We start from the raw sequence: 27,912 nt of genomic DNA, 5'->3' as shown, positions 1-27,912 counted from the left end.
CTAATTTTTTAATCAAAATAATGCATTACAACTTGTACCTCAAACAACAAAAATCCATCTTTATAAACACCCAAAAAAAACCTCACATTTCCCCTAAAAATGGCTTCCATTCCTCTTCTCCGTTTCACTCCCACTACTACCCCTCGTCTTCTCCCCCACCCTCTCAGCCTCAATTTACTCCAAACCCGTATTCAAACCCGAACCCGTATCCATACCAAACCCACCACTTCCATCTCCGCCTCTTACAACCCAATCCCCGCCACCGACCGCCTTATCTCCGCCGTCGCTTACTTTCTCCCCTTCTTCAACGGCCTTCAATACGGCCGTTTCCTCTTCGCTCAATACCCAACCCTAGCTCTTCCATTTCAACCAATTCTCCCTCTTCTATCACTCTACCGGTCCCTCCCATACGCTAGCTTTGTCACTTTCTTTGCACTCTACTTAGGTATTGTTCGGAACGAGAATCTGAACAAGTACCCCCGGTTCAACGCCCTGCAAGCGGTGGTGCTCGACGTTCTACTGGTGCTTCCGATGTTGATTCAGAGGATATTTTCACCGGGTCAATCGGGTATTGGGCTGAAATTTACGGTTTGGATGCATAATGGGCTTTTTGTGTTTGTTGTGGGCTGTTTTATTTATGGGCTTGTTTCTTCTATACTTGGAAAAACTCCTTATTTGCCTTTTGTTACTGAAGCTGCTAATAGGCAAATGTAGTTCTTTTTAAAATTTATTTAATATGTTGTTTTGTGGTTTTCTCTAATGAAAGGAAGGTTTTTGTTGCATAGAATTGTAATTTTAATGTATGATATTTTAAATCGAATCGTCGATGAGATGTTTCTCCATGAGAGATGCAATGGAAAGGGCTCGTAAAGTTCAAATCTTGATAAAGTAACTTCTTGGGATAAATAATAATATCTTGATTTTGTAATGGAATCATTACACGTTATACTTCACACCGAACAACTCGTAAATGTACTAGTAATAATGGGTTTTCAATAATACATTGTTTCTTTATCAGCTATCAAACGATCTCTAAGGAATATCAATGGCTTTTGTTGAATAGAGAATATAATTCCTTTGCTTATATCAACACTTTTCAAGGTTTGGTCTACATGCATATCATACATTGTCCTCCTCAGATCCCACTTGTGGGATTACGCTGACTATGTTGTTTCTGTTGTCGTAAGTTACATTGTTAAAGGGTTGAACTTCAACAAAGAATAATAAAACTACATTTTGTTCATCATGCAAGGCCAAAACCAGAATACTATCATTGACCAGAAAAACGATAGGGCTTCATAACCTGAAAACCATCTCAATGTAACCATAGGATCATTCATTCTTCTGGTGAAGCAAATTAGGGAGCTCTAATTGAACGACTCTTGCAAGTGTAAAACCTTTAATCGCGCCAAATCTTCATCACATTAGAACTACCATAACTTGAGTTGCTAATAGACTCCCAACAAGTCGCTGCGTAAACTATACAGTACTCCAGCCAACTTCTTTCCTCACTTTCCTGTCTTTCATTATTTTCCTCACCATTTCTACCTCTTCCCACATTCCTACACAACTATATAGGTCTGAGATTGAGATGTAGTACCCATCATTTTCCGGATCAGACTCAATAGCATGTTTTGCGATTCTTATACCCTTCTCAACCTGACTGTGAAGTTTACAAGAACTTAGTAAAGAACCCCAGATAGCTGCATCTCGAGCTATTGGCATGGACAAAACCAAAGTTTCAGCGTCATCCAGATTACCAGAACGACCAAGAAGATCAACCATACAAGAATAGTGCTTCAGTGTGGGCATCAACGAATAATCTTTCATTCGACTAAATATGGACTTTCCTTCTTCAACCAGCCCTGCATGAGCACACGCTGAGAGCACAGCAAGAAAAGTAAGTTCATTCGGCTTAATTTCCGTCTGTTCCATGTTTTTGAACATTTCTATAGCATCATTTGCTTCTCCATACATAGCATAGCCTGATATCAGTACGTTCCAAGAAACGATGTCTTTCTTTTCCATTGAATCAAATATTTCTCTGGACTTTGTTAGCTGTCCACATTTTGCGTACATATCAGTCAATGCAGTATCAAGCAAAGTATTATTTCCGAACCCAACTTCCTTGATGTATTGATGAACTTTCTCTCCTTTCTCCAGGGAAGACACTTGAGAAGAAGCGGAGAGCAAAATCACCAGCGTTGCAATATTAGGCTTGTAACTTTCTGCTCTCATCTCATCAAAAAGACCAAAAGCCTCCGCAATGTTTCCACAACTAATATAGGAAGTCATCATTGTGTTCCACGTAACAACATCCTTATCGGTCATCATACAAAAGACTCTCCATGATAAAGTAAGATTCTTTCTTCTTCCATACATATCTATTAGAGAATTGGCAACAGAAACATTTCCAAGCATCAGGTTTTTTATAATATGACAATGCAGAGATTCACCTAAACGGAATTTTTCCAACCGAGAGCAAGAAGAAATCACAGATATCAGGCTGTTGACATCAGATTCCATTCCCAAGTATTGCATATCTCTGAATAAATCAATGCAGTTGGCTTCTAATCCGGCCTTCCAATAGCCAATCGTCATCACGTTCCAAGCCTCTGTGTTTTGTTCATTCCCTCCATTAAATATCTTTTCTGCCAAATTCAAGAGTCTAAGCTTGCAATACATGGCCAGTAATGCGTTACCAACCATGTGATCCTCATCGTAGTTTCTTCTCAAGATGAATCCATGGAAAGTCTTAGCTTCCAAAATCATCGCGACATTACCTAAACCAGAAAGCACACAACTAATTACCATCCCATCCGGGGTAATCCCACTAGCCAGCATTCTCAAGAACATATCAACACATTCACCTATACACTCATATTTTGCATAAACGCCAATTACTACCGTCCAGGAAAACAAATCCTTCTCATCGACCTCACAAAACGAACGATATGTTTCTTCAACCGAACCACATTTCGAGTACATTAACAAAACAGAAGACTGAACAACTTGATGATAACCAAAACCAGTTTTCATACCCAACCCATGAAAACACTTACCTTCTACCAATGCACCTAAATTCCCACAAGCTTGAAATCCACCTTCCAAAGTGCGAAAATTCGGCCTCACCTCACCTTCTCCATTCTTACACATCAAACAAAAATACTCCAACCCTTTACCACTCTCTCCATTCTCTACACACCCTTTTATAATCGCAGTCCAAGAGACAACATCTCTCACAGGCATTTCATCAAACACATCACACGCATACCCCATAACCCCACATTTCGAGTACATATATACCAACGAAGCTCCAACAGCACTATTACCATCAAAAAGATTCAATTTTAACACCAACCCATGAACCCCCATCCCAATTTCAACCAACCCAAGTTCCGCACAAGCAGAAACAACCATTGGTATCGTAAACTGATTAGGCAGAGCATTAAAACACCGCATACCGGAGTAAAACTCAAGCGATTCTGTGTATTTCCCGTTAGAAAAATAAGCTTTGATAATCGAATTCCAAAGAAAAGGGTCTTTAAAATTGATGAAATCAAACACTTTCCTTGAAGAAATGAGGTCATTGTTCGAAGCATAAAGAGAGATGAGCTTTGCTGCTATGTACACGTTCTGGGTATGGCCAGTTGTGATTATGAAGGCGTGAGATTGAAGAAGGGATTTGAGGTTTGAAGAAAAGCCATTAATGGAGAAGAATGTGTTGATTTTGTGGTGAAGATTTTGAAGTTTAGTTCTTAACATGGAGAGAGTGTACAATTGAAGCAAAAACAAGAAATGGGGTAATATAAATTTTATTAAATTAATTTGATTTTTTAAAGTTCTTTTCGATAATTTACTTCGATTTTCAAGAAACATTTCAATTCGATCAAAATAACACTTTATGAATATAGAAATATTCAAAAAAAAATAAAAATAATTTTTTTAGTTAAAAATAAATATTTCGATATCGATCGACAAATGTTTTTTGCACAAACACCAATTCATATATTTATAATAATAGTAATAATAATAACAATATAAACAATTTTTTTTATACTAATACCAATTCATATACATATGATATTAAAATTTTAGTTGTTTTATAATCATATCATTCGTACCATGTCAACCCTTAATGCTAAACCAAGGGAATTTTTAAACAATTATAAATAGACTTATTATTCAAAATGAGAATATGTACCCAAATTTAATTATTTAATTTTGGAGAGATTAAATTTTCCAAATTTTTTGTATAAGCAAAATCATTTTGAAGAGTAGATGAATTAATATCATCACCATCTAATGGTCACCTTCAATTTCTTAATCTGAATGATTCATTAGATGTCTTAAATATATATATATATAAATACACGATATGTATAAGGTAAACTATATATATATATATATTGGGGTCAGTGGTAAGTCTCCTGAATATGAAGTTTCATGCCCCAGTTTAAATCCATGCGATAAAATTTATTTATTTTCTTTTTTTAGTCTCAGTTTATTTATTTTTTTTAAAAAATCACGTCTATTTTTTAATTTTTTTTAGCCTTATTTTTTAAATTTTAAAACGTAACTAAAAGTATGATTTTAAACTTCAAAAAAATTCAAGGGTCCCACTTCTAAAAACTTTTATACACATTTATACGTTTATTTTTCGATCCCCTAAACGTAAAATCCTGAGTCCGCCACTAACTTTCACTACTTCAATTATTTATGATGTTACAAATTAGTAACAACACATCACGTTTAGAAACCTATATCTTGACATCCCTTCATTGGATATCGTGAAAAATTTAATCCACAATTTTTAAAGTCCATACTCTTTCATTATCCATAAAATAACTATATATAAAATGAGTGTATCACAGTAGGTATTAGGTATGGATATCAAGAATTTCCTCTTGAACGTCGTGAATATGCATAGCTTCCAAGGAAGAAACAAAAATAAAATAAAATAGGGTTTATGGTTAATTAAGTTAGTGACTCTATTTATAATAAAACAATCTTTTTGTTAATTTTTTTTAAAAAAAATATAAAGTCCTTGTACAAGTAAACTTTGAATTCTAAAAGGATTCATATTTATGTAACTTTGATCTCTGAATTATTTAATTAACGTGCAAATTTATTTTTTTTAAGATAGAACTAATCAAAATTGTGAACTCATAAAATCTACTTATTAATTTGAAAATTGTGAAATTAGCTGCCTAGTTGACCTAAGTCCTCGTCTTGGTAGATAGAGTATATGGTACCTCTTGTTGATAAAAGGTACGGAATTCATCACGAAGGTTGACCCGAACTTCAGGATCTTTAAAAATAAATAAATAAATAAATCAAATATACATTAATTGGACTCATTCATCTCTTTAAGCGAAAGGAAGCAAATCCTCTTTCATGGCCTTCACACTTTAAGATTCATCTGGTTTTTCATGCAAGCATCCTCAAATCATATCATGAGGACAAGGAAGACCTGCGTTGGAACCAGTTGAGACGGGCACCCATAACTATCACTGCCTTGCACGATCGAGAGATTGAGTCTTAATAGACTATCAAGCAAAACGAAAGTGAGGTAAACAAGCCAGAGCCTTATTCCTTGTTCATTGTAAGGGACAAACTCTAGATAGGTCACATGGGAGAAATATGAAGACTTGTGGCAGTTCAAGGACTGAGAGGAGTTCTTGCATCAATAGGTGGGGGAAAGTGTCATGTCCCTACTTTGTTAGTCAAATTTTGCATCGGGATAGAGGAGAAAGAATCTAGAGTTGTAGAAAGGATTATGGAGAACTCTAGAACTTCCAAGACAACTTCAAAAAGGCTTTAGAAATACAGAAATCGTTAAAATATGTAAAAAAGAAATCTAGAAATCCCTAGAATATCTAAAAAAAAATTGGAAAGGGACCAAACAATAATTATTAGAGGAACTTATAAAGTAAATAATTACACTTTAGCTCCTAGAGAGTAGTATAAATAAAGCAGCTTCATTTGCAAACCATCACTCAACTTGTAAAGCCTTCAAACAAATACAAAATCTTCTTCCAAAAGCTTCTCTAAATCTCTCCGGGTCTTTCTTTACATTTTCGAGCATCAAAAGGCTTACTTGAGATGCTTATTATAGCAAATAAAAAATCAACTTATCTAAGTCTCTCCGAGTCTTTATTTACATTCTCGATATAGCTTCAAAAGGCTTACTTGAGTTGCTTATTCTAAGGTTGAAAGAGTCGTGATGAAGCTTCTCTTCAAAAGGCTTACTTGAGCTGCTTATTCTAAGGTTGAAAGAGTCGTGATGAATCTTCTTTTGCCATATTATAAGGCTCTTCAAAAGGCATGCTTGAACTGCTTATTCTAAGGTTGAAAGAGTCGTGATAAAGCTTCTTCTATCATATTATAAGGCTTCATATTATAAGGGGTTTTCAGGAGAGTTTGAAGGTTTCTTCCACCCTAAAGGGTTTTCAGGAGAGGCTCAAAGAATTTAGGGTTTTCAGGAGAGGCTCAAAGAAAGGAGCAGGGGTATAACTGACAGAGTCAAAGTGCTAATATCTAAAGTAAGATATTAAATATTGCATGCAATGATCAGAACAAACAGTATGAACATAACATAACAGAAATCTTTCATAATGTCATACCTTTTTTTGTTGATGGTTGTCGTTTTCTTCTTGAGCAGCCTGAGTTAGATGTTGCACTTGTTTATACAAGTCGTTTATTGTTTTTTCCAAACCCTTTTTAGTTATTGTTTTATTAATTTGAATGTCGGTAATATTTGTTTACATCTTGTAACTATTTTGAGTAAAAAAATTAACGATTGATAATGAAAAATGACAACGAAAAATACTTTAATCATAAACATTTTAATGGACCTCTTCACATTAAATTTACGCAAACAAAAAGTAATCAACAACTTAATCTAAAAATTGTATATACTAGCAAACTATTAATTCAAATTAAATGCTATAAATATACTTTGATTTAATTGTACCCTATAACAAACTATAGCTATTTTCGCCACTTTCCTTGGTTGAATCTCGCTCGCCACTCTCGTTTGGTGGTAGTTTCGCTCGCCTTTCTCGCTTTTTATACAAACACAAATGTATAAAATGTGTGTTTGTATAAAGCGAGAGGAATAGTATAAATTAGGGGTGTCAAAAATGAACTCAAACATGGTAACCCGCCCAGAGTTTTAAGGGTTGGGATCGAGATAATTTGAATTGGGTTCAATCTCAACACATTCAAGATTAACCCATTTGAAGAGAATTCTCAATTGAGCCCAATTCAATCTCCAATTTCAACCCGTTTTAGAACTTTTTATTAAGATATATTCTCATATTGAAAGTATGAATTATTATCGATTTAACATCTTTTATGATTTATCTATCAATTTGTTACTTTTTTAACAAAAAATTCTTGAGCGAAATTCAAATTGTGATTATACAAGTTAAATATCAATATGTTAAATTATTAAGATTAGTCGGGTCAAATTGGGCGGATCAAGACCCAACCCATTTTTAAGCTCATTTGAGCCTAACCCATTTGAGCCCAAAGTAAACTTGAGCGGATCAAAACCCAACCCGATTTCTATTTAACCCATTATAATATTTCCAATTTCAACCCAACCCGCCCATTTGACACCCTTAGTATAAATACATATATTTTCGTTCCCGCCTCTCCCCTCTCCTAGATCTCGCTTGCCACTCACCCTAATCTTGCTTGCCACCCTCGCCTCTCTCGCTTATACTAACATATTCGAAATGTATAAATCGCTTTGTATAAAGTGAGAGAAAACTATGTATACACATGCAAAAACATATATTTTCATCCTATACACTTATGATTATACAATACAAATATTTTTCCGCTCAAGTCTCTTTTGCCTTTCTCTCTTTCTCGTTTTATACAAATTCAAATTGTATATAACTTCTCTCTTTCTCGTTTTATACAATTCACTTTAATTATATATGTATAGCGAATTATACATATATATGTTTGCTATGGAGCATAATTATGCAAACTTTGTTATAGCATATTTTGTGTTTGCTATATGTGAATGTTGCCCTTTTTAGAAACCTTATGTTATATGACAGCATAGATATACTTTCAAGATTCTTATCCTTCAATTATTGCTTTGATATCAAATTTGTCACAGTTAAATTTAATATTTAGTTGTGACCGTTACCCAAATATAATGGATTTATTTTTAAGAAATTCATTAAATAGGTGTAAGCTATTAGTTTAAAATACAGTTACCTAAACGAACTACAATCACAAACTCATAAATTTTAAATTTTGACTTCGGCTTCACTTGAAACATTCTCCTAAGTGTAATTTTCATCCAATACTAGTCCTTTTACTCGCACACTTTTAACTTCCCATATTTTGGATATGCAAAACAAACACACACACACACAGAGATATATATATATATATATATATTTATAGGGATAATACTCAAGTACTCCCTCAACCTATGCCCGAAATCTCAGAGACACACTTATACTATACTAAGGTCCTATTACCCCCTGAACTTATTTTATTAATAATTTTTTACCCCTTTTTAGCTTACGTGACACTATCTTGTGGGCCCAACGATGGTTGACCTTTTTTTTGAACTAGTGTCACGTAAGCTAAAAAGGGTAGAAAATTACATATAAAATAAGTTCAGGGGGTAATAGGACCTTAGTATAGTATAAGTGTGTCTCTGAGATTTCGGGCATAGGTTGAGGGGGTACTTGAATATTTTCCCTAAGATTTATCATCATCACAAGAAGTTTAATTACTATTTCTTATAAAAAAAAATTCAATCGTTTTTCTTCTCATCACACATGAATTAGTACCTTTTTTTAGTTTGGAATTTTCAAAACGAAAATGTGAGAAATGTTTATTTTTTTGAAGAGTCAAATATGATTGTTTAGATATGATTGTTGTATAGTAGTTGTAGGATTCCGAACTCGAATACATAGTATTCAAACTCAATCTCCTCCACACAACTAGTGAAGAAGGTACGGGGCACAGAGGTTCAATCCTAACTTGTTTGAGGCTAGACGTATATGTAGCTATGGCTGTTGTTGTAGCTCTAGAATACCAAACTCGAACAAATAGTATTCAAACTCAATCTTCGTTGAAGAAATTAGTATTGTATATACAATCAAAAGTGTTTTTAATGTGTATGTAGTAAATGTTGAATTTTTTTGAATCGTCTTAATAAAAAATTTGTATATACACACACCTAACCAATTGGCACAAAAATCATACATGGAAGATCAAGGAAATATACATTATGTTGTTATGTGCAAAGTATGTTTACACCTAAGTGAAGTTTAAACTTATTATAGTGTCTTAAAAGCCATGATTTCACATATAATAATATATGTTAATTACCTTACTTCTCAAGAATATACCTAGAATATATTTATATTGTCCGTGTATATAAAACAATATATATTTCTGTGTCATATTTATCCCCATCGTCTTGAATGATACATCTTTAATCCATCGTATGAGAACCAATTACTATTCTTGAATTGATGAGGATATATCAGAAATAACGCATGGATAATTTTTTATTATTATTATTGTTATTATTATAAGAGATTATCGTGCATGAAAATTTTAAATATTGATCAGTGAATTACCATACTTGAAATGATAATTGGACTATCGTTTTTTTTCTCTTTTCAATGAAGACAAGAATAAATCTTCATTTTTAAGACCATATAATTTACAACAATCCGTTGTAGTCTAGTTGGTTAGGATACTCGGCTCTCACCCGAGAGACCCGGGTTCAAGTCCCGGCAACGGAATTTTTTTTTGGAAAAATTACGTGTTATGTTTCTCTTATTTCCAATATCTCTTTCTATTTCTAAAAACTCTAAAATCTCTTATTTCTTTAATATATCCGAGCTACCTATTAATGTGTCCGAACCATCATTTAGTGCATCCGATCTGCATATTATGTATCCAGTTTATTTTATAATGTATCCGAGCTAGTTTTTGTGTATCCGGTTCATGTTATAATGTTTCTAAGATACTCTTTGATGTATTCTAGCTACATATTAATATATTTGGTTTGTATTACTTTTTAAGGAATTAATATAATTACACGGCATAAATAGTAATTTTATATTAAAATTATGTGATTTATGTAAAATCTACATATTTTTTTGGTTTTTTTTACGAAATATTTGTCTCATAGAGCTAAAATTCCTGATCCGCCTTATGCGTAAATCTACCTCTCCTTCTTTTTCATAACTGTTCGATATTCGTATTGAATGTCAGTTAATCCGTATTTGCGTCGAATATGATCCATTTAGAAAAAAACTCATAAAAGGATTTTTCTATACTTAAAAGTTAGGACTCGAAATCGAAAGTTCTAATTAAGGAAAAAGCACTCATCGACAAATACATTGCAATTTTACACGATTCATTTGAGATTCACTTAATTATACTATTTATTATCACAAGTCATATTCTTGAATTATGTTAAAACAAAATAAAATGGTGAACCAATTTTGCTTCTTTGTTTACGAAATGTTAGGAAAAAATGATTTGTTTTTAATTTGATAAAAACCAAAAAAAAAAAAAAAACTAAATATAATTTCGAAATGGACTATACAAGAGTAATATATGAAAATGTAATTAAGTCATTAATAATATGATTATATATAACATATAGACACCTAATGTTATTAGAGTATCCAGGCTGTTACCATGTGATTAAAGATTCTAAAGTGATAATATTGTTAAGGATAATGTTCTCTCAAGGTTTGATTCATCGCTAATAGTTTCTCGTCCCGTCAACTTTTACTTATTCACTTTAAATTTTATATAAAATAATATTTATATTAATTGATATATAGTCAGTCTTATATCTTGAGAATTAATTAATTAATATTAAAAATAAAAATTAAAAATATTAATATAAAAATTATTTATCACTTTATCACGATCGATATTATACTGGATAATAGAACATATATGGGACAAATGGACCACAGAAAAACTAAATTACTTATAACTAGACTAGAATTATAATTGGTTGGTCTGCATGACTGCATGCCATGTCCCTAATAATAATAATATAAAGACTTTTATATACAGTAATAATAATAAAATAAATTTATTCCATCATGTTGTAGTATAAAAGTAATTTGTGATTTTATTCATTTCACCTTTCTAGATGATTTTCTTTAGTTATATTTCACTTTACATATAAATATATATATAGCCCTTCTAAAAAAAAATAATCTATTGATCTTGTTTTTTAAAGCTCGCGCAAACAGTTTACGAGTAGGTTGTAGTTTTCTTTTTAATTAGATTAAGCAGAAATGTGTAAATTCGTGATGAATAATATAAAACGGAAGCACGTATCTAGTTATTTCTAAAAAAAATTTCTTAAAAATCAAAATTTAGGGCTGATTACCAATGTTTTGAGGATAGTACCACGTGGTTAATTTTTACGGATAAATTATATCATGTTTTTCAATGTTATTATAAAATCCACCTATATCTATCCGTGAATACTTAGACTTCTTCAATTTTATTACAAAGTATTGTTTGAATTGATGATTTTTCCTTAAGAAAGTTGTTACTCTGTTTATCATTAGTAAAATCATACAATTATCAGGTCAATTCTGGGTTTTAAAATTTCTTTAGGGTGTTCTTAGGATCTTTTAGATATAAGATTTTATAAAAAAAAAATTGGGAGTCTTTTAAGTTTACGATTTAGAGATAAAATTATGATCATGACATTATTATAATCTAATGTGATTTTGGTCAAAATTTTTATACTTATTTTAAAAATTCACCTTGAGAGAAAATTTCATAAGAAAGATACCTCAATTTCATAGCTTGAATTAAACTCTAAACTAAATCTCTACTTAAAATAATTAAAAGATAATTAAAATGAGGTTTGTACAAATAATTGATGGAAAAAAGTTCTAAGTAAATAATAAATACGCATTTTTCTAATTATTGTTCTTTAGTTAGACATAACAATTTCTATTTTTTCTGCTACTTTAAATATTTACCGCATAAAAAGACTTTAGTATGCACCAAAACATATATGAAAAATATTTCTATATTTTTAAGGGATTCGTTTTAAATTATTTTTTATATTTTCTTTTTATGCGTTTCTTAAAAAATATTAATTAAGAAGAGTTTTTATAATTTTATTTTGATTTATGGATATAACATCTCTTCATATTATATTACTCAATAATCATAATATTAAAAAACAATTACTAGTACAATGGCTAAACTGGAAAATTTAAAATAACGAAAAATAATTTAAGATATCTAATTGCAATTCTTTTCAATAATTAAATCTAACTATAGTGCACGTGTTGAGAACTTTTTTTTCTGACTTTTGAATAATTAATTATTCTGAATATTGTCAGAAAAAAAAAAGATAATATATGGATGAGAGAACTTTGACTATTAGAAGCTGAGGTACATTAAATTCCAGATCTAGTTAAGGAAAATGTTTTTATTATTTATTTATTTTTGAAATAATTATTTTTGTAAGATGTTTAATTCATTTAAGATGTTTGATAAATATGTATAAATATTATCTCAAGAGCACGAATCTTCATATTCATCGCTTTTTATGTTGAAATTTTATTTTTATTTTTTTGATCCGTCTTTTTTATGTTATTTTTATGTCTTAAGAAAGAAATCTCTAGTCGAATTCATTTCTAATTTGAAGTTTTTGTTCAATATGAAATTCGAACGAAAGATTTGATACAGTTTAAAATGACAAATAGGAATGATATATAGTATAACTTAATAAATTTTTGGAGAATTGAATAAAATCTTTAATCTCCGATTAAGAACAAAAAATTAAAATAATAAGATTCAATATACTTACCCACATTATATTTTTGAAAAAAAATGATATGTTATGAAGGTTTATAGAAAAGCTAGAACACTTCTCATTCTTTGAAAATGACATAATACCAAATTTATTCAAAAAAAAAAGATAATATAAATTACAACTAGCCTTAAATATCCAACAATAAATTTTCTTTTTGTCTTTTTATATGTATTTATAAAAACCTAATCATTTTGTCACTTACTTTTTTATTTTATTTCTATAGTTCTCTAAACAATATTCGATAATCATATAAGATTTGATAAAATTTAAATTTACTCACATTACAGAATTCATCTTTAAAAGTGACACTCCTAGTATGGTTTTTTTTATTCATAAGAATTTAAACTCAAAATCTTTTATTAAAAACAATATTTTTGTCGATCATATTATTCTTGCAATCTCACTTTGGCCTTTTTTTTGTAGGGTTTATAAAAAATAATGTCTAATGCACAAAATTAGGGTAATGTTTAATATATTGTATCCTCCATAGATTCTACTCGTAAAATTATATTAAATAGGGAAATTGCACAAGTATCCCATCAATCTATGCCCAAAATTCAAGAGACACACTTATACTATAATACTAAGGTCCTATTACTTCCCTGAACTTATTTTATTAGTAATTTTCTATCCTTTTCGGCCTATATGACACTAGCTTGAAAAAAAATCAACCAACGTTGAACCCACAAGATAGTGCCACGTAGGCCAAAAAGGGATAGAAAATTACTTATAAATTAAGTTCAGGGGGCAGTATGATCTTACTATAGTATAAGTGTACCTCTGAGATTTCGAGCATAGATTGAGAGAGTACTTATGCCTTATCCCTATTAAATATATTATTATTTGATAAAGGATTAAAATACATCATTATCGTATTTGGCAAGAAAACAATATCACTAATAAAATAAAATAAAAAAAACTAAACAATTTTGACTACCACATTATGGCTTGCTCTTTGACAAAAATTTATTGGTTAGAAAATTGATGGAGAATTTTTTGTCATAATTATATTGATTGCTTGAGTGTAGTGGATACTTATTTATTATGTTAAATGTTAAAAGTTATAATGAATCCATTCTTTTGTTAGGTAGTATTTAAAAACAAGACATTTTTATAATCAAGTTTTCTTTCTATTTATTGACATGTTGGACCCATTTGCCTATCACTAACATTTTTTCGAATTTCGATAAAGTGATAAATATTTTTTTATTTTTAATCAGAGGTTTTGAGTGAGCATATTATCCCCAATACGAAATTTCTTAATGTAAATTCAAATTTAATCGAACTTTAATATAAATAACAAACACAAGAAGAAGAAAAAAGATATTTTCTAAGATTTTATTTTGATCTTAAGTAGAAATGTTAATAATTTATATGAAATAGTAATTCACACTATGTGTTTATAATAAATCTAAGTAAAGATATGTATCTGAATATAAATTTATCATTATTACTTTATCTTATGACTATTATAGCATGTTTAATCAAACATATTAATCTCTGAGATAAATAATTATTTACAAATTTGATAAATACTTTTAGCTTTCAAAAGCAGGATAAAATATGTATTTAAACTAAATTATTTTGATTTTGGTAAAAATATTGAGTATAAGTAAATATATATTACTATATTTAGAAAAAAGGAAGATGTATACTTGAGTTATTTGTAAGTTATCCTGTGAAAGTTAATGAGATAATTATATAATATAAGATGAAGAATCAACAAACTATGATATGGTCCAAGTGGTCAAAGATTTAATTTAATCAATATTTTGGGATTTTCTTTAATTTATTTTCTAGTCAAACTCACTCCTTTTTTTAAGTTACATAAAAGTTAAAAATGTCAAACTATATTTACTAGTCGCGGTTCATAAAAATAGTTATCTCAAATTATTTACTAATTAAAGTTTAAGTTTTCTTTGTATTTAATTACTATCTTTATTGTTCTTGAATACTACAAACACCTTAATTATTTTGTGATATTATGAATAACTAATACTCTCTTCGTCCGGAATTGTTTGTCATGTTGTGCTTATCGAAAGTCAATTTGACTAATTTTCAAAGGTAAATTGAACCACATTAATTCGATATTTTAAACAAAAAAAGTAGAGATTCTAAAACTATATAAAAAGTATTATAAATTACAATTTTTTGCATATTAATATGATGAAAAAATACATCTTAAAATATTAGTCAAAGTTTTTATATTTTGACCCTAAAAAAAGAAATCATGACAAAAAATATCGGACGAAGAGAATAATAGATAAAAAAAGTATTAAAAAATCTTTTTAATAATATTTATTAATTGACGTATAAAAAAGAATTACGACAGATAATAAAAAATAAGAAAATAATAGTAGTCGATCAAGTAACTTATTCGAACATTGTGAACTCATTCCTGCTTTTGCAATATCAGCGCATCTTGTATCACATAATCGGTTGTGCTCTGCCTTTTGAATTCTTGTTTCTTTTTAATTACTTTAATTTTTTTGAAAATAGTTGTAATATTCTCTATAATGAGTTCATGTTATACATATAATCTTTTTGGAAAATAAAATAAAATAAAATACCATTTCCATCTATAAATCAACATAAGTTTATTGACCCAAAAATGTTAAAAATACAATTGGATTGTCAAATTAATTGACTTTTTGCAAACACCAAAAAGTCTTGAAAAGACATATCCAAATTTTAGTTTATTTACAACTTTGGAATTGGGATTTGTAGTTCTATTAGTGAAGTTTTTGCCACTTTTACAGCTAATATATATATATATATATATATATATATATATATATATATATATAAAATTCAAATTGGAATTCTATTTAGTGACTCAAATAGAATTTCATTCTACATTTTATTTTATTTTTTGATACATAGAGTTTTATTCTTCATTCCATAATTAATTGACTAATAAAAACTTTGGATGCTCCTTTTTTTTTTAAAATAAAAGTTCATATTACTTTTTTCCTTTTTTGAAGTGGAAGAAATATTTTAATAAAATAAAATAGCTAAAATTAGGGACCCTCCATTTAGAAATATTTTTTTTTGTTTTCACTATAACCCCACTATTTTTATCTTGACATTTATACTAATTAACCTAAAAACAATCTACAATTTTTTTTTTTGATTTCCCATCTATTAAACTTTTTTCTATTTTTTTATGAGTATTTTTTTTTTTGATATTATGATCTACCGCGAAATAACTATAAAATTTAACAATGATTGTGATTAACTTAAATATTTTTGAAGTAAAAAAATTGAAAATATCCCACCGACCCCCCTCCTCAAATTAATACCATTTATAGTTCACATAAAAACTCACTAAATTAAAATTATACACTATAAAATCTATTTAAAATAATAATTTTTATAAAATTTTCTCCATATCCGAAACTCCATAAATCCATTATGCTTCACTAGAAAACACCAAAGATCTTTCCATTTTCTAATATCCCTTTCTACACATTTACCAGTAAAAATGAAAGGAAAAAAGGATCAATTGGGTCCACTTCCAGTTAGCCACCATGGGGATGTGGAGAGGAGGGTGGGGTGGGGTGGGGTGGGGGGGGGGTGTAACTAAGAAATACTGCTGGGGATGACAGGAAGAGAAGACTTAAACGTAGTAATAATTGCAGAAAGCATATGCAAAAGATAGAAACTTTCTTGAACTTCTTCTCCATTGACTACTGCTTTTTTTTTTTTACAGCACAACAAAGAACAGCTTTTCTTTGTGTTTTTTCTTCAAGATTTGCTTTGTAAAGCTTATTTTTTTGCTTAATTCAAAGTAAAGTTTTAATCTTTGGTTCAAACTCTGCTCTTTCTTTCACAGCCTATAAAGATTGGTGCTTGCTTAAAGGTACTTAACTTACTCAGCTCTTGTTATTGTTTTGTTCTGTTTTTGTTTTCAGATTCTGTCATTTACTGTTATTTGTTTCGTGTATTGAGAATGGTGTTTTGTCTTTAGATATGGTGGGTTTGTCTTTTCTGATTTGACTTGACATATGGAAGCAAAAAAGTGAACTTTTTTCTTGGAAAAATTTGTTCTTGATGGATTTTGTGAATTTGAGGATGTGGGGTTCTTTTCTTTTTTGGGTGGAGAAGGGAGTTGCTAAGTGTTTGTTTTCTGTGATACATGTGGTGAAATAGAAGGGGGCATAGTTGATTTTGCATATGGTCTCTCGACTAACAGTTATTATGTCAGAAAGTTATTTTTTTTCGAAGAAAATTGGAGTCAAGAGGAAAGACTTTATGAGATAATAGCGGTTAGTTGAGTGACCATGCGAGAAATGAAACCATAAGGGGCAATGGAAAGAAGAATGAACTTGAATATTTGTGAGTTTGGTTAAGTTTTAGGAATTACAATGGTTGAGAAGGAGATTTGAATAAGTACACAGTCAGTGTTTTTGGTACAACAACCTTTGTTGGAGTTTCTTTTGAAGAACTTGTGTCTGTCTCCTTAATAAGTTACTGAAAGTTTTTTGTAATAGTTCATTACTCACTTGATGTATTTTGAGAAAATGGGGGAATTACATAGCAGGTTTGTTATATTCTTGTGGTTATCTAGACATAACCAATAGGTATTCAAAAAATTGTTGGCGAAAATATCTGGTCTTTGTTAAAGAAAAGGACAGGTTTGTCGATTGTCTGAAAGTTTGCAGATCAATTCTTCCTTTGGATGGTTGACATTATTGGTGGTAGCTGAAATATTGTTTGATGGAGAAGATGAGTGTTTAGTTGTTCTTTCAACTCCTAATAACTTTTACGATTCTGCAATACTGCTACAGTTTACTTTTATGGGGTTTGCAGTTCGTAGTATGTGGTTACATGCTTTACATTATTAATAGAGGGCAAATGCCGCTTTCCATGTGATTCATCTATATCATCGACCACTACAATTTTCTTCTTGTTCTTTGTACTTCAATTATCACACTTTTTTGGTGTAGTTACTGTTTCTTTTAGAATGCTTTGTCATGCTTACTATAGTATTTTTGCTATGATCCCTTCACTTCAGTTATTTCTTTTTCAATTGCTTTGATATACTTTTCCTTGAGCCGAGGGTCTTTGGGAGACTGCCTCTCTACCTCTACGAGGTAGTGCATACACTCTTAACTCTACCCTATTCCTATTTGTGGTATTACACTGGTTATCTTCTTGTTGTTGTTCTTGCATCAAATATCTCTTTTTACATATTTAATTAGGCTTAGCTGTTCCCCTTGAGGTTATACTAATTTTGCTCGTAGTAATCTTTCTAGTATATTATGCAGAACCGCCATTTGTCATTACCAAGGAAGATAGTGCTTTATGTTACAGCGATGAAGGGAAACAAGTTTACATGATCTATAGAATTGAACAGTAACTGCAGTATGGAACTGTTCCTTGCAATTCTGATATTAGCATGTCTCTACTCATTTGTCTCGCCTGATCAGCAGGGTACACATTTCTCCCATTTACTACTTTAGCAAACTAAGAAAGAGATACCCTTTGCTGTCTTTACTCTTTTATCTATTCAAAGGTATCAAGAAAAATTTAGAGGGGTTGGATAATTTTGCTTGTGCTGACTTAATGTTGTCTCTGTTCTGCTCGTAAAGTAGTGTGACATTTGTTATTTTGTAATGTCTGACCTTTGATTAGGAGATGCACTGTTTGCATTGAAGAGTTCACTAAATGCTTCGAATGATCAACTTTCTGATTGGAATCAGAATCAAGTTAATCCATGCACTTGGTCAAAGATAACTTGTGACGATAACAGCAATGTCTTGATGGTGTAAGTTTAGTTACTTTGTTAGCCATATTGATCACCATGTACATGATAAAATTATGGTCCCAAACACGTGAGCTTTTGTTGGTCAACTATCATTCTGAAATCCTATATTAAATGTTGTCTGTGTTTTATTTGCAGGTCATTGTCAAATATGGGGTTCACTGGCACTTTAACTCCAAGATTAGGTGTTCTAGTGCATCTTAATACTCTGTACGTATAGAGAATTTGTGGAATTATTTCTGATTGCATGCTAATGTGTATCTATGATGTACTTATATAGGTATAATGGAATTTCATAACTCCATACTCCTTTTAATTTTTGGATTTGAGTTAAGTGTGGTCTTGAATCATAATGTCAGTAGATAAATCACTCCACTTACGAAAACTAGGTAAATGTAATCAACTGAAACAAACAACAACAGACCCAGTGCAATCCAACAAGTGGGGTCTTGGGAGGATAGATTTTGCTTGTGCTGGCTTAATGTTGTCTCTATTCTGCTCGTAAAGTAGTGTGATGTTCATTATTTTGTGATCTCTGACCTTTGATTAGGATGATAATTTAGGGTTTCTTGTTCTTAGGGAAGGAAATAACGTTGAACTTACAATTTGAAACCATTGTGGAAAATGTGACGGTGAAATAAAAATAGTCTGTTAGGTTATGTGCTACTATTGAAGTCTATATTCATTGATTTCCTTCATCAAGCTGATATTAATTTACTCATGATATTGGCACATTACTAACTGCTCTTGTTTGGGGGACTGGTGATTGCTTGTATCTTTGCCCGTGCATGGTTTGGGATCTTAGCCTTTTTCGATTGTATTGCTTTCCTATCCTACCCACACAAGCATGTGTAGAAATCTACTCGCAATTTTGGTTCTCAATTTTCCAACTAAAGATTAGTATTCTTTTAAGTTAATAATTAGGAAACGACATTTTAGAGTGTTTGGTCATGCTTTTGACAGAGTGTTGGATATTTCATCTTCATTTGCTGTCCGTTATCACATTATTCTCTTAGTGTCATAACTGGTACATTTGCTTAGAGGATCTCCTAAAGATAAGTTCTCATCCTTGTTAATAGGAAGTTCTACTTTAGCGAGATTTGTGTACTCATCAATTTTCTTGTCCTTAGTTGTGTTATGTATTGAACTGACTGGGCGGTCAACATCCTGGCAGTTCTTTGCAAGGAAATGGAATAACTGGTAAGATTCCCGAAGCACTAGGAAATTTAACCAGCTTGACCATGTTGGATCTGGAAAAAAACCGTTTGTCTGGAGAAATACCAGCTTCCCTGGGCAATCTAAAAAAGCTTCAATTTCTGTAAGTAATATTGTTTCTTTGATTATTAGTATTTTTGGAACTGAGTTCTACATTTGGTGTTTGACTTGGGAGTCTATTTTAATGTTTCTTTTGAACAGTTTTTTGAGTCAAAACAATCTGTCTGGGACTATCCCTGACTCACTTTCAGGCCTTCCCAACTTGATTAACCTGTAAGTGGTTCATTTAGCCTGATCTTTAATGTGCTTACAACGGTGCCAAGTGATATTTGACCCGACTCGGTGATATCTCTTTGCCAGTCAGCTTGCATTAAATGATCTTACTGGAAAAGTTCCTGACAGTTTGTTCCAAGTCCCGAAATACAAGTATGCAGATCTCAATTCTTGCATTGTTTAATCTGATGATAGATCAAGCTGCTTTATAATTTGAACATTTAAAAAAGGTAATATATAAATAGACACTCAAACTTGGGCCTCAAATGGCAAGTAAGCTCTCCAACTTTGAGAAAGCACATCTAGACTCATCAATTTGGTCTCAACTAACAACTAAACACTCTAACTAGTCCCCACTGTGTCTAGTGGGTACCTATGGCATATAGATTTTGATGATGTCTTGATGATCTTTTTGTAAGTTGGAGTGTTCAACTGACACAATGAAGACGAGTTGAGGCATCTAGATGTGCATACTCAAAGTTGGAGTGTTCACTTAACAGCTGAAGTCAAGTTTGAGTGTATGTTTATGTATTATGCCCTTTTTATAATAGCACCCTGCCTCTTTTGCATGAGTCAGAACTGTTGATATTAGTTTAACTCAGTTTGCCTACTAGTTTTTCAGAGAACCATTTGAATTGTGGCTTAAACTTCAGTCATCGTTGTGTATCTGACAGTGAAGGTAATTAATTGAAAGAACAAATACCACATTTTTGAATTACAAGTATTTACTTTAGAAGTTAGATGTTGCTGGAGATGTTTGACAGTTAGATAATTTATGCACCCTGGTACAATTCTAAATTCTAAAGTTGATATCCTGGCAGGTTCTCCCAGTAAATCAAAGACTGGTCTCGTAATTGGTATCGTTGGTGGATTTCTTGGAATTATCCTTCTTGGGGGATTAATGTTATTTTTCTGGCGGGGGAGGAACAAAGGCTACAAACGTGAAATCTATGTTGATGTTCCAGGTGCTTATCACCTATTTTACACTCTATTAATGTGTTGTTAGCTCATCAAAAAAATACTCCCTCCATTTCAATTTGTTTGTCTTACTTTCTTTTGTAGCTCGTTTAAAAAAGAATACCCCTTTCTCTGTTTGGCAACTCTTCAATTTCAACTTTTTACGTGGTGTGTTTAGAACAACAAGATTCAAAAGTCTTCTTTATTTTCTTAAACTCCATGCCAAGTCAAAACGAAACAAACAAATTGAAACAGTAGGAGTATGTGTTAGCTCTCCTGTAAAAAAAGAAGGCTGAAGTAGTTATCTATTGCTACATTTCTTCTTTCCATGTTACATTGGAGACTGGTTTTTTTATCTGCATTACTTTAGTTCACTTGCACTGTAAGATGGTATAGGTCCATTGAGTATGTTATGACGTTTTTCTTGTGTCTGTTCGGTGTGCCCAGGTGAGGTTGACAGACGAATTCCATTTGGTCAATTGAGGAGATTCGCATGGAGGGAATTGCAACTCGCTACTGATAACTTTAGTGAAAAGAATGTTCTTGGACAGGGAGGTTTTGGCAAGGTTTATAAAGGAGTGCTCAGTGATAGCACTAAAGTTGCTGTAAAACGCTTAACTGACTATGAGAGTCCTGGGGGAGATGCTGCATTTCAGCGTGAAGTTGAGATGATTAGTGTTGCTGTTCATAGAAATCTTTTGCGGCTTATAGGATTTTGCACCACACCGACTGAACGCTTGCTAGTATACCCGTATATGCAGAACCTAAGTGTTGCCTATCGTCTACGAGGTACTTATTTTTTCATAATATGCTTACATCTTGGTTTGCAGTTTCCCAAGGCTTTCCTCGTTTATCTCAATATCAAATTGTCCTGGGATCACCTTTTTCTGTTGTTACTATTGGTCCAAACTCAGCCAAAGTTCTATAGAAGTCTGGAAATTTGTTGTAAAATGGTTATTCAAGAGTCTAACTGTCTAATAGCCTATTTGGCCAAGCTTCTAGAATCGGCTTATTTTGATTTTAGGCTATTAGACTCCTACCAAGGGTCATATAGCCTACTTTTCCAGTGATCAAAAGTTGAGTTAGACAAGTTGATAAACAGATAATAAAGGAGGGTATTTGCATAGGTACTCGTATTCCTAATATTCTTAGAAGCGTGTTAGTTCTTAAACATTTAGTGCTCTTCAGTCTTCAAGAGCCATAGTTGAATTGTACCTCATCACGAGGAACTTACTTTGCGTATGAATTGACCAATATCCATGATGAGAGCTTAAATAAGTTCATGAATGCATTCTTGCGCACTCATCATTTTCCCTGAGAAGGTGACTTTTTTTTTGAAAACCTTGCATGAATTGAAATGACACATGCAGTAGTCGCTCAAACTTTAAAATTCAGTATTTATCTCCCAGAGATGATGAGATTTTGGTGGCTTCTTATTTGTAGTATTTTGTCAAATGCAGAACTTAAACCTGGGGAGTCTGTTTTAGCTTGGCCAACCAGAAAGCGCGTGGCACTGGGCACTGCACGTGGACTTGAATACCTGCATGAACACTGTAATCCAAAAATTATTCACCGTGATGTTAAAGCAGCTAATGTTTTACTGGATGAAGATTTCGAGGCTGTAGTTGGTGATTTTGGCTTGGCAAAGTTAGTTGATGTTAGGAAAACCAACGTGACTACTCAGGTTCGGGGTACTATGGGCCATATAGCTCCTGAGTACTTGTCCACTGGGAAATCATCAGAAAAAACTGATGTTTTTGGATATGGGATCATGCTTTTGGAGATTGTAACTGGTCAACGCGCTATAGACTTTTCACGCCTAGAAGAAGAAGATGATGTCTTGTTACTTGACCATGTAAGTGTACATAACTCGATGACTGATATTTACTTGCGATTCTATTGATAGTGCATTTTCTCGCTATCTATCCATTCTAGTAGTCGTAGTAGTGCCCCTTTAGTTTCTTGTCCTATGTTTTTTCTTGTATTTCGATTGTCGTATTATTTTGATGTAGTTATTGTTCAGCATGCTTTGTTATGCTTTCACATCCATTACTTTTTCTGGACTGCATTTGTTTGTTTTTCCTTGAGCCGAGGGTCTATCGGAGACAACCACTCTACTCTGAGGTAGGGGTAAGGTCTAAGTGGACTCTACCCTCCCAGATCCCACTTTGTAAATTACACGGGGTATGTTGTTGGTTACTAAAATGGCTGCATGTGTGATCTTGAAGGTTAAAAAACTGCAAAGGGAGAAAAGGCTGGATGCTATTGTCGACCGCAACCTACATAAGAACTATAACATGGATGAAGTAGAGATGATGATTCAAGTTGCATTGCTGTGTACTCAAGGATCACCAGAGGACCGTCCAGCAATGTCAGAGGTAGTACGAATGCTTGAAGGAGAGGGACTTGCTGAGCGGTGGGAAGAATGGCAGCATGTCGAAGTTACACGTAGGCAAGAATACGAGAGACTACAACGACGATTTGATTGGGGCGAAGATTCAATCTATAATCAAGATGCAGTTGAACTGTCTGGTGGAAGATAACAAGATCTGTAACTCCAAACAAGTACATAATTTCCTGTAATAGTCTCCTCTTTGATACATAGAACTTGTCGCTAAGTGGCAATCATTCCACGTTTTCATATTGCTTGTGTCATATCTTGATTGTATCGTTTTTCGTATGCTTCTCTTATTTAATCGATTTTTTCCTGTATGGTTGGTCTGTGCTGCGACATAATATATATCGACTTTCTTTTTGTTTCAATTGTAACATCAATCTTTGTTATAGTGATTTGAGTTTTGCTCTATCTGGATTCTAGAGGTCTCTAGTATTCTTCGTATTATACGATACATTGACACTATGACTGCATCATACACACAGAATTGATGAGTAAATTATTTGTTTTTTTTGTCTTTGTTGATATCTGCAGGGAGAAGGCCTCATTTGTGCTATGGTAAGTGACGATTTATATAATACGCAGTATTTATGTATTGATTTCATTCATTATTTGTTGAACGATTATGCTTTCCTGGAACAATACACATCCTTTGGAAGTGTTATCACATCACAAGGTAAGCTAATCCTATTCCTGAAGGCTTATGTTACTCGGACTTTTCAAAAAGTGCTAACAGGTGTGTGTTGGATCCTCCAAAGTTAGTTCATTTCTGGAGGATCCGACACTGGTCCAACAACATTTTTGGAGAGTCCGAGCAACACAGTATGAAGGTACTATTACTTTTAATGACATGTACAACTTTCTTGTACAAGACTATAATCTGACTTTACATTTGCAGATGCTGTGGCCTCAGCTTGAACGTTGACGTTTGCTCGTCTCCTTGCCTGTCCTAACCATTGCCCGTGATCATGATTCCCTCCGTCACTTTCATCAGCAAGAAGGTACTGTGGTGTCCTTTCCGAGGTCCTCTGATTCGTATTAGTATCTTCAAAATGAACAGTGCACTTCATGTAATCTGCACCCGACATAGCAAGAGCATCAACTGACATAGCTTCAAACTCTCCTATTCTCTCTCGTCAAGGCTCTAAAGTCTTCGAAATAAGGTAAGTTATTTGACATTGATGAAGCGTATTTATACTGATTCCGCCCTTAACATATCTCGTGCATTGTTGTTCTTTTCATTTTCGATACAAAATTCTGACATGTGAAAGAAGTTATAGCAGCCTAGACACTTTATACATACAGAACATATGAATTCGTTGATATATCCGTGACTCGAGTTGCTTTTTTCGCCTTTTCTACTGGGAATTTAATGGTTTTGTGGACACTTTTTCTATGTCTTAGAGAAGATATTTGTTGTTATGATACAGTCATGTTCATTCAATGTATGAAGAGTTTATATTACCAGTTGTTATAGGGAACATATATGTGGTGATGAAGAGATTATAGTAAAAAGGAGATGAATTATATACTTTTTGTAACTTTTGGATTGTGATTTTGTTTGGATAAGTTCCAAAAAGTGCAAAAGTGACTTCCCTTTCGCAACGTTTTTCGATTTACGTGGCGGTGTTTGATTGAAAATGAAGTTTATGAAAAAAAAAAATTGAAAATATTTGTAGTTTTGATTAGTATATCAATACAAATGGGCCTTTTGATGAATATATTTTTAGCCCAATGGGCCTTTTGATGAATATGTTTAGCCCAATGGGCCATATAGACATGTAGGAAGTAGTAAAATTTTGGAATTGGGCCTTTCCACAAATGTAAAATAAGACCCAAATTTGTTGTCTATTTGCTAGTTGATTTATGTTAAAAGTTTCAACTTTTATACGCTAGTAACATAAAGAATTTTTACACTATCAGTTCATTCTTATAAAGGATCATTGTCGATGGGGCGATAGTGTCATTTTTATCGTGAAAAAGCCATGGTGTATACGAGGGTGGTATATAGTATTGAATATCATCGCCAAATAGTTAATTCTAATACGATGGATTAAAGATATATTACTAGAAATAAATATGACGACGTAGAAAAATGTTTTATATACACAAACAATATAAATATATTTTACATATATACTTTGAGAATAAAGGTAACATATTATATTATATATAACATGGCTTTTGAAACATTATAATAAGTTTAAACTTCACTTATGGTGTAAACATACTTGCACATATAACAACATAACTTGTATTTCATTCTTCCACGTACGACTTTGTGCCAATTGGTTAGGTATATACGTATATAAAAATAATTTTGTTGTATACAATGCCGAGTCAAAACTTTTATTAAGACGATTCAAAATATATAAAATAATAAGCACATGACCAGGAAGTCAAAAAAAAAAATAAATCAACATTTATTACCTATATATTAAAAACAATTTTGATTATATATACAATACTAATTTTTCAACGAAGAGGATTCAGAGATGAACACCTTTGTGCCCTCCATGCCTTCTTCAAATGTTGTGTGGAGGAGATTGAGTTTGAATACTATGGGTTCGAGTTTGGGATTCTAGAACTAGAACAACCATTATAGCTACGTCTCAATTTCAAACAAGTTAGGATTGGATCTTTGTGGCTCCGTACCTTATTCACTAGTTGTGAGGAGGAGATTGAGTTTGAATACTATGGGTTCGAGTTTGGGATTCTAGAACTACTATACAACAATCATATCTACACCTCAGTCTCAAACAAGTTAGAGATTGACGATATGAATAGTTATGACGACATTATACAATGATTATTCCTATTACTCTCAAGAAAACTTGATAGATCCTTCTTTTTCAAGACCTCCCAAAAACTACTATGCTTTTGAATTAAAAGCTTCTTTTGCTTCCCTTTTTCGAGCCTCTTTCCTCCTCGATCCACAGAGACAAAATGTAGGACTGGTGTCAATAGTTCATCATTATTTTCACGTCTACGAAGAAACTCTTGATGAGAAGAAAAAAAATGTAGGTATGATTTTTTTGTGTAAATATTTTCATCATCTTCTTCATCAACTAACAAATGAGGAGGCACTTGTTCTTCATATTTCTCATATTCTTCAAAGCTAATTCCATCTTTAACATAATCACCTCCCATCATAGCCAATGCTTCAAGAGAAATCGACATTTTTTTTTTTGGTTATTTTTTTGCAAATAATCAAATAGAATACACGAATCAAGGACGTTCTAAACACAATCAACTGAGTTCTGAACGAATTGATTCTTTTGTATATATAGATATATACGATGGATAACTAACACGTTAAGTTTGGAGAGAGATATAACTTATATGATTTTAATTTTGTAGAGTTTGTTTTTTGTAATAACATGATTTAGGATAGGACATATATATAGGTACTTGATTAGAATCATGTTGAATTTTGACTCATTGAAAAAAAGACAATTTTGACATTTTCTTTTTGAAAATTTCAAACTCCAAAAAAAAAGGTAGTAATTCATGTGAGAGATGGGAAGAAATTAAAAACGTTTGAATTTTTAATAAGAAATAATAAACTTCTCGTGATGATGACAACGATACATGCATGTATACCATGTATATAAATCAAATGAGATGTAATCGAATTCCGACAAAACTCATAAAATTCAAATCTTGAGATGGTCGAGTCTACGTAGTTACTTATGGTAGAAAAAGTTAATATTTGCATGAGTTCTACCAAAAAAGGAAGTATCTTAGAATTGTCCTCGAATTTTTATTGTTTTTGAAACCTCTAGGAAAATTCGCAGTCACCATTTATCTAATATGTACTGAATAAACAGTAAACCTTTGATTGCTATCTATTGGATGTATACTGAATATCGATGTTCTTAAACAATAGCTCACAAGTCACATGCATAAAAAATATCTATTAAAACAAGCTCGGTACGACGAACTCGACCAAATTGTACTAAAGGAATCACGAGAATCATAGGTTATATATTGGGGTCTAGTAAAACGTTGAACCATAAGTACACTAAACACACATATAAATTAAAAATATTATAATACATATAATACACATGTTTTCATATATTCAAAATATGGGAAGTTAAAAGAGTAGGTATAAAAGGACTACTTTTTAAGTATAATGTAACAATATAGTTAATGTAATCTCGCAAATTAAGTCTGAGAAAAATAATATACGTAGATCGAGACTTATAAGTATTTTTTAAGTACAAGATGTACTTTTACGTTGACTGAATTTATTTTCAATGAATATTCTACAGTCAAAGTATTTGGGAACTCACGAGGGTTAAAACAAGATATAATTGTATTAATTGTAAAGTGCATTCATATTCTAATGCATACGTAATGTATTTTAATTTATTACATACGCAATGACTCCAAAATTGCAATAATAAATATTTCGTCAGTTTATTTTTACTTGTT

General features: G+C 31.9%; 3 protein-coding genes and 1 non-coding gene across 6 annotated transcripts; 3 read left to right on the top strand and 1 right to left on the bottom strand.

The window, feature by feature from the left end:
- Window positions 1–62: 62 nt before the first annotated feature.
- LOC101257523 (protein TIC 20-II, chloroplastic) lies at window positions 63–787 on the top strand. The gene has a single exon (XM_004250051.5). It carries the CDS (start codon window positions 100–102, stop codon window positions 712–714), a length of 615 nt encoding a protein of 204 aa, XP_004250099.1. The 5' UTR covers window positions 63–99; the 3' UTR covers window positions 715–787.
- LOC101259109 (pentatricopeptide repeat-containing protein At4g39952, mitochondrial) lies at window positions 91–3,836 on the bottom strand. The gene has a single exon (XM_004250463.5). It carries the CDS (start codon window positions 3,763–3,765, stop codon window positions 1,480–1,482), a length of 2,286 nt encoding a protein of 761 aa, XP_004250511.2. The 5' UTR covers window positions 3,766–3,836; the 3' UTR covers window positions 91–1,479.
- Window positions 3,837–9,721: 5,885 nt separating this feature from the next.
- TRNAE-CUC (transfer RNA glutamic acid (anticodon CUC)) lies at window positions 9,722–9,794 on the top strand. Its single transcript has one exon. It is a non-coding gene; the product is annotated as a tRNA-Glu (tRNA).
- A 6,643-nt stretch (window positions 9,795–16,437) lies between these two features.
- LOC101256935 (probable LRR receptor-like serine/threonine-protein kinase At5g10290) lies at window positions 16,438–25,013 on the top strand. 3 transcript variants are annotated; one of them, XR_738353.4, is made up of 14 exons: window positions 16,481–16,727; window positions 18,136–18,301; window positions 18,503–18,635; window positions 18,771–18,842; window positions 19,807–19,950; window positions 20,049–20,120; window positions 20,208–20,273; window positions 20,735–20,799; window positions 20,942–21,085; window positions 21,525–21,866; window positions 22,538–22,932; window positions 23,306–23,656; window positions 24,007–24,030; window positions 24,371–25,013. XR_738353.4 is itself a non-coding variant. In XM_010314327.4 (12 exons), exons 2-12 carry the CDS (start codon window positions 18,235–18,237, stop codon window positions 23,618–23,620), a joined length of 1,815 nt encoding a protein of 604 aa, XP_010312629.1. In that variant the 5' UTR covers window positions 16,438–16,727; window positions 18,136–18,234; the 3' UTR covers window positions 23,621–23,883. The 3 variants fall into 3 exon arrangements, 2 of the variants coding, with proteins under 2 accessions (XP_010312629.1, XP_069147442.1); XM_010314327.4 differs by lacking the exons at window positions 24,007–24,030; window positions 24,371–25,013 and having other exon boundaries at window positions 16,438–16,727; window positions 23,306–23,883; XM_069291341.1 differs by lacking the exons at window positions 24,007–24,030; window positions 24,371–25,013 and having other exon boundaries at window positions 16,486–16,727; window positions 19,596–19,950; window positions 23,306–23,883.
- Window positions 25,014–27,912: the final 2,899 nt, after the last annotated feature.

Source organism: Solanum lycopersicum, chromosome 11 (assembly GCF_036512215.1).
Source record: "Solanum lycopersicum chromosome 11, SLM_r2.1".
Classification (NCBI taxonomy): Eukaryota; Viridiplantae; Streptophyta; class Magnoliopsida; order Solanales; family Solanaceae; genus Solanum; species Solanum lycopersicum.
This window is presented reverse-complemented; position numbering and strand designations above follow the sequence as displayed.

What these genes read in the sequence shown, in the direction of transcription:
- LOC101257523 (XM_004250051.5), top strand. Translation starts at nt 100, where the DNA reads ATGGCTTCCATTCCTCTTCTCCGTTTCACTCCCACTACTACCCCTCGT.
- LOC101259109 (XM_004250463.5), bottom strand. Translation starts at nt 3,765, where the DNA reads ATGTTAAGAACTAAACTTCAAAATCTTCACCACAAAATCAACACATTC.
- LOC101256935 (XM_010314327.4), top strand. Translation starts at nt 18,235, where the DNA reads ATGGAACTGTTCCTTGCAATTCTGATATTAGCATGTCTCTACTCATTT. An exon ending in CTTCCCAACTTGATTAACCT is followed by an intron (nt 20,121 to 20,207) that starts GTAAGTGGTTCA and finishes TCTCTTTGCCAG; the next exon opens with TCAGCTTGCATTAAATGATC. An exon ending in AATCTATGTTGATGTTCCAG is followed by an intron (nt 21,086 to 21,524) that starts GTGCTTATCACC and finishes CGGTGTGCCCAG; the next exon opens with GTGAGGTTGACAGACGAATT.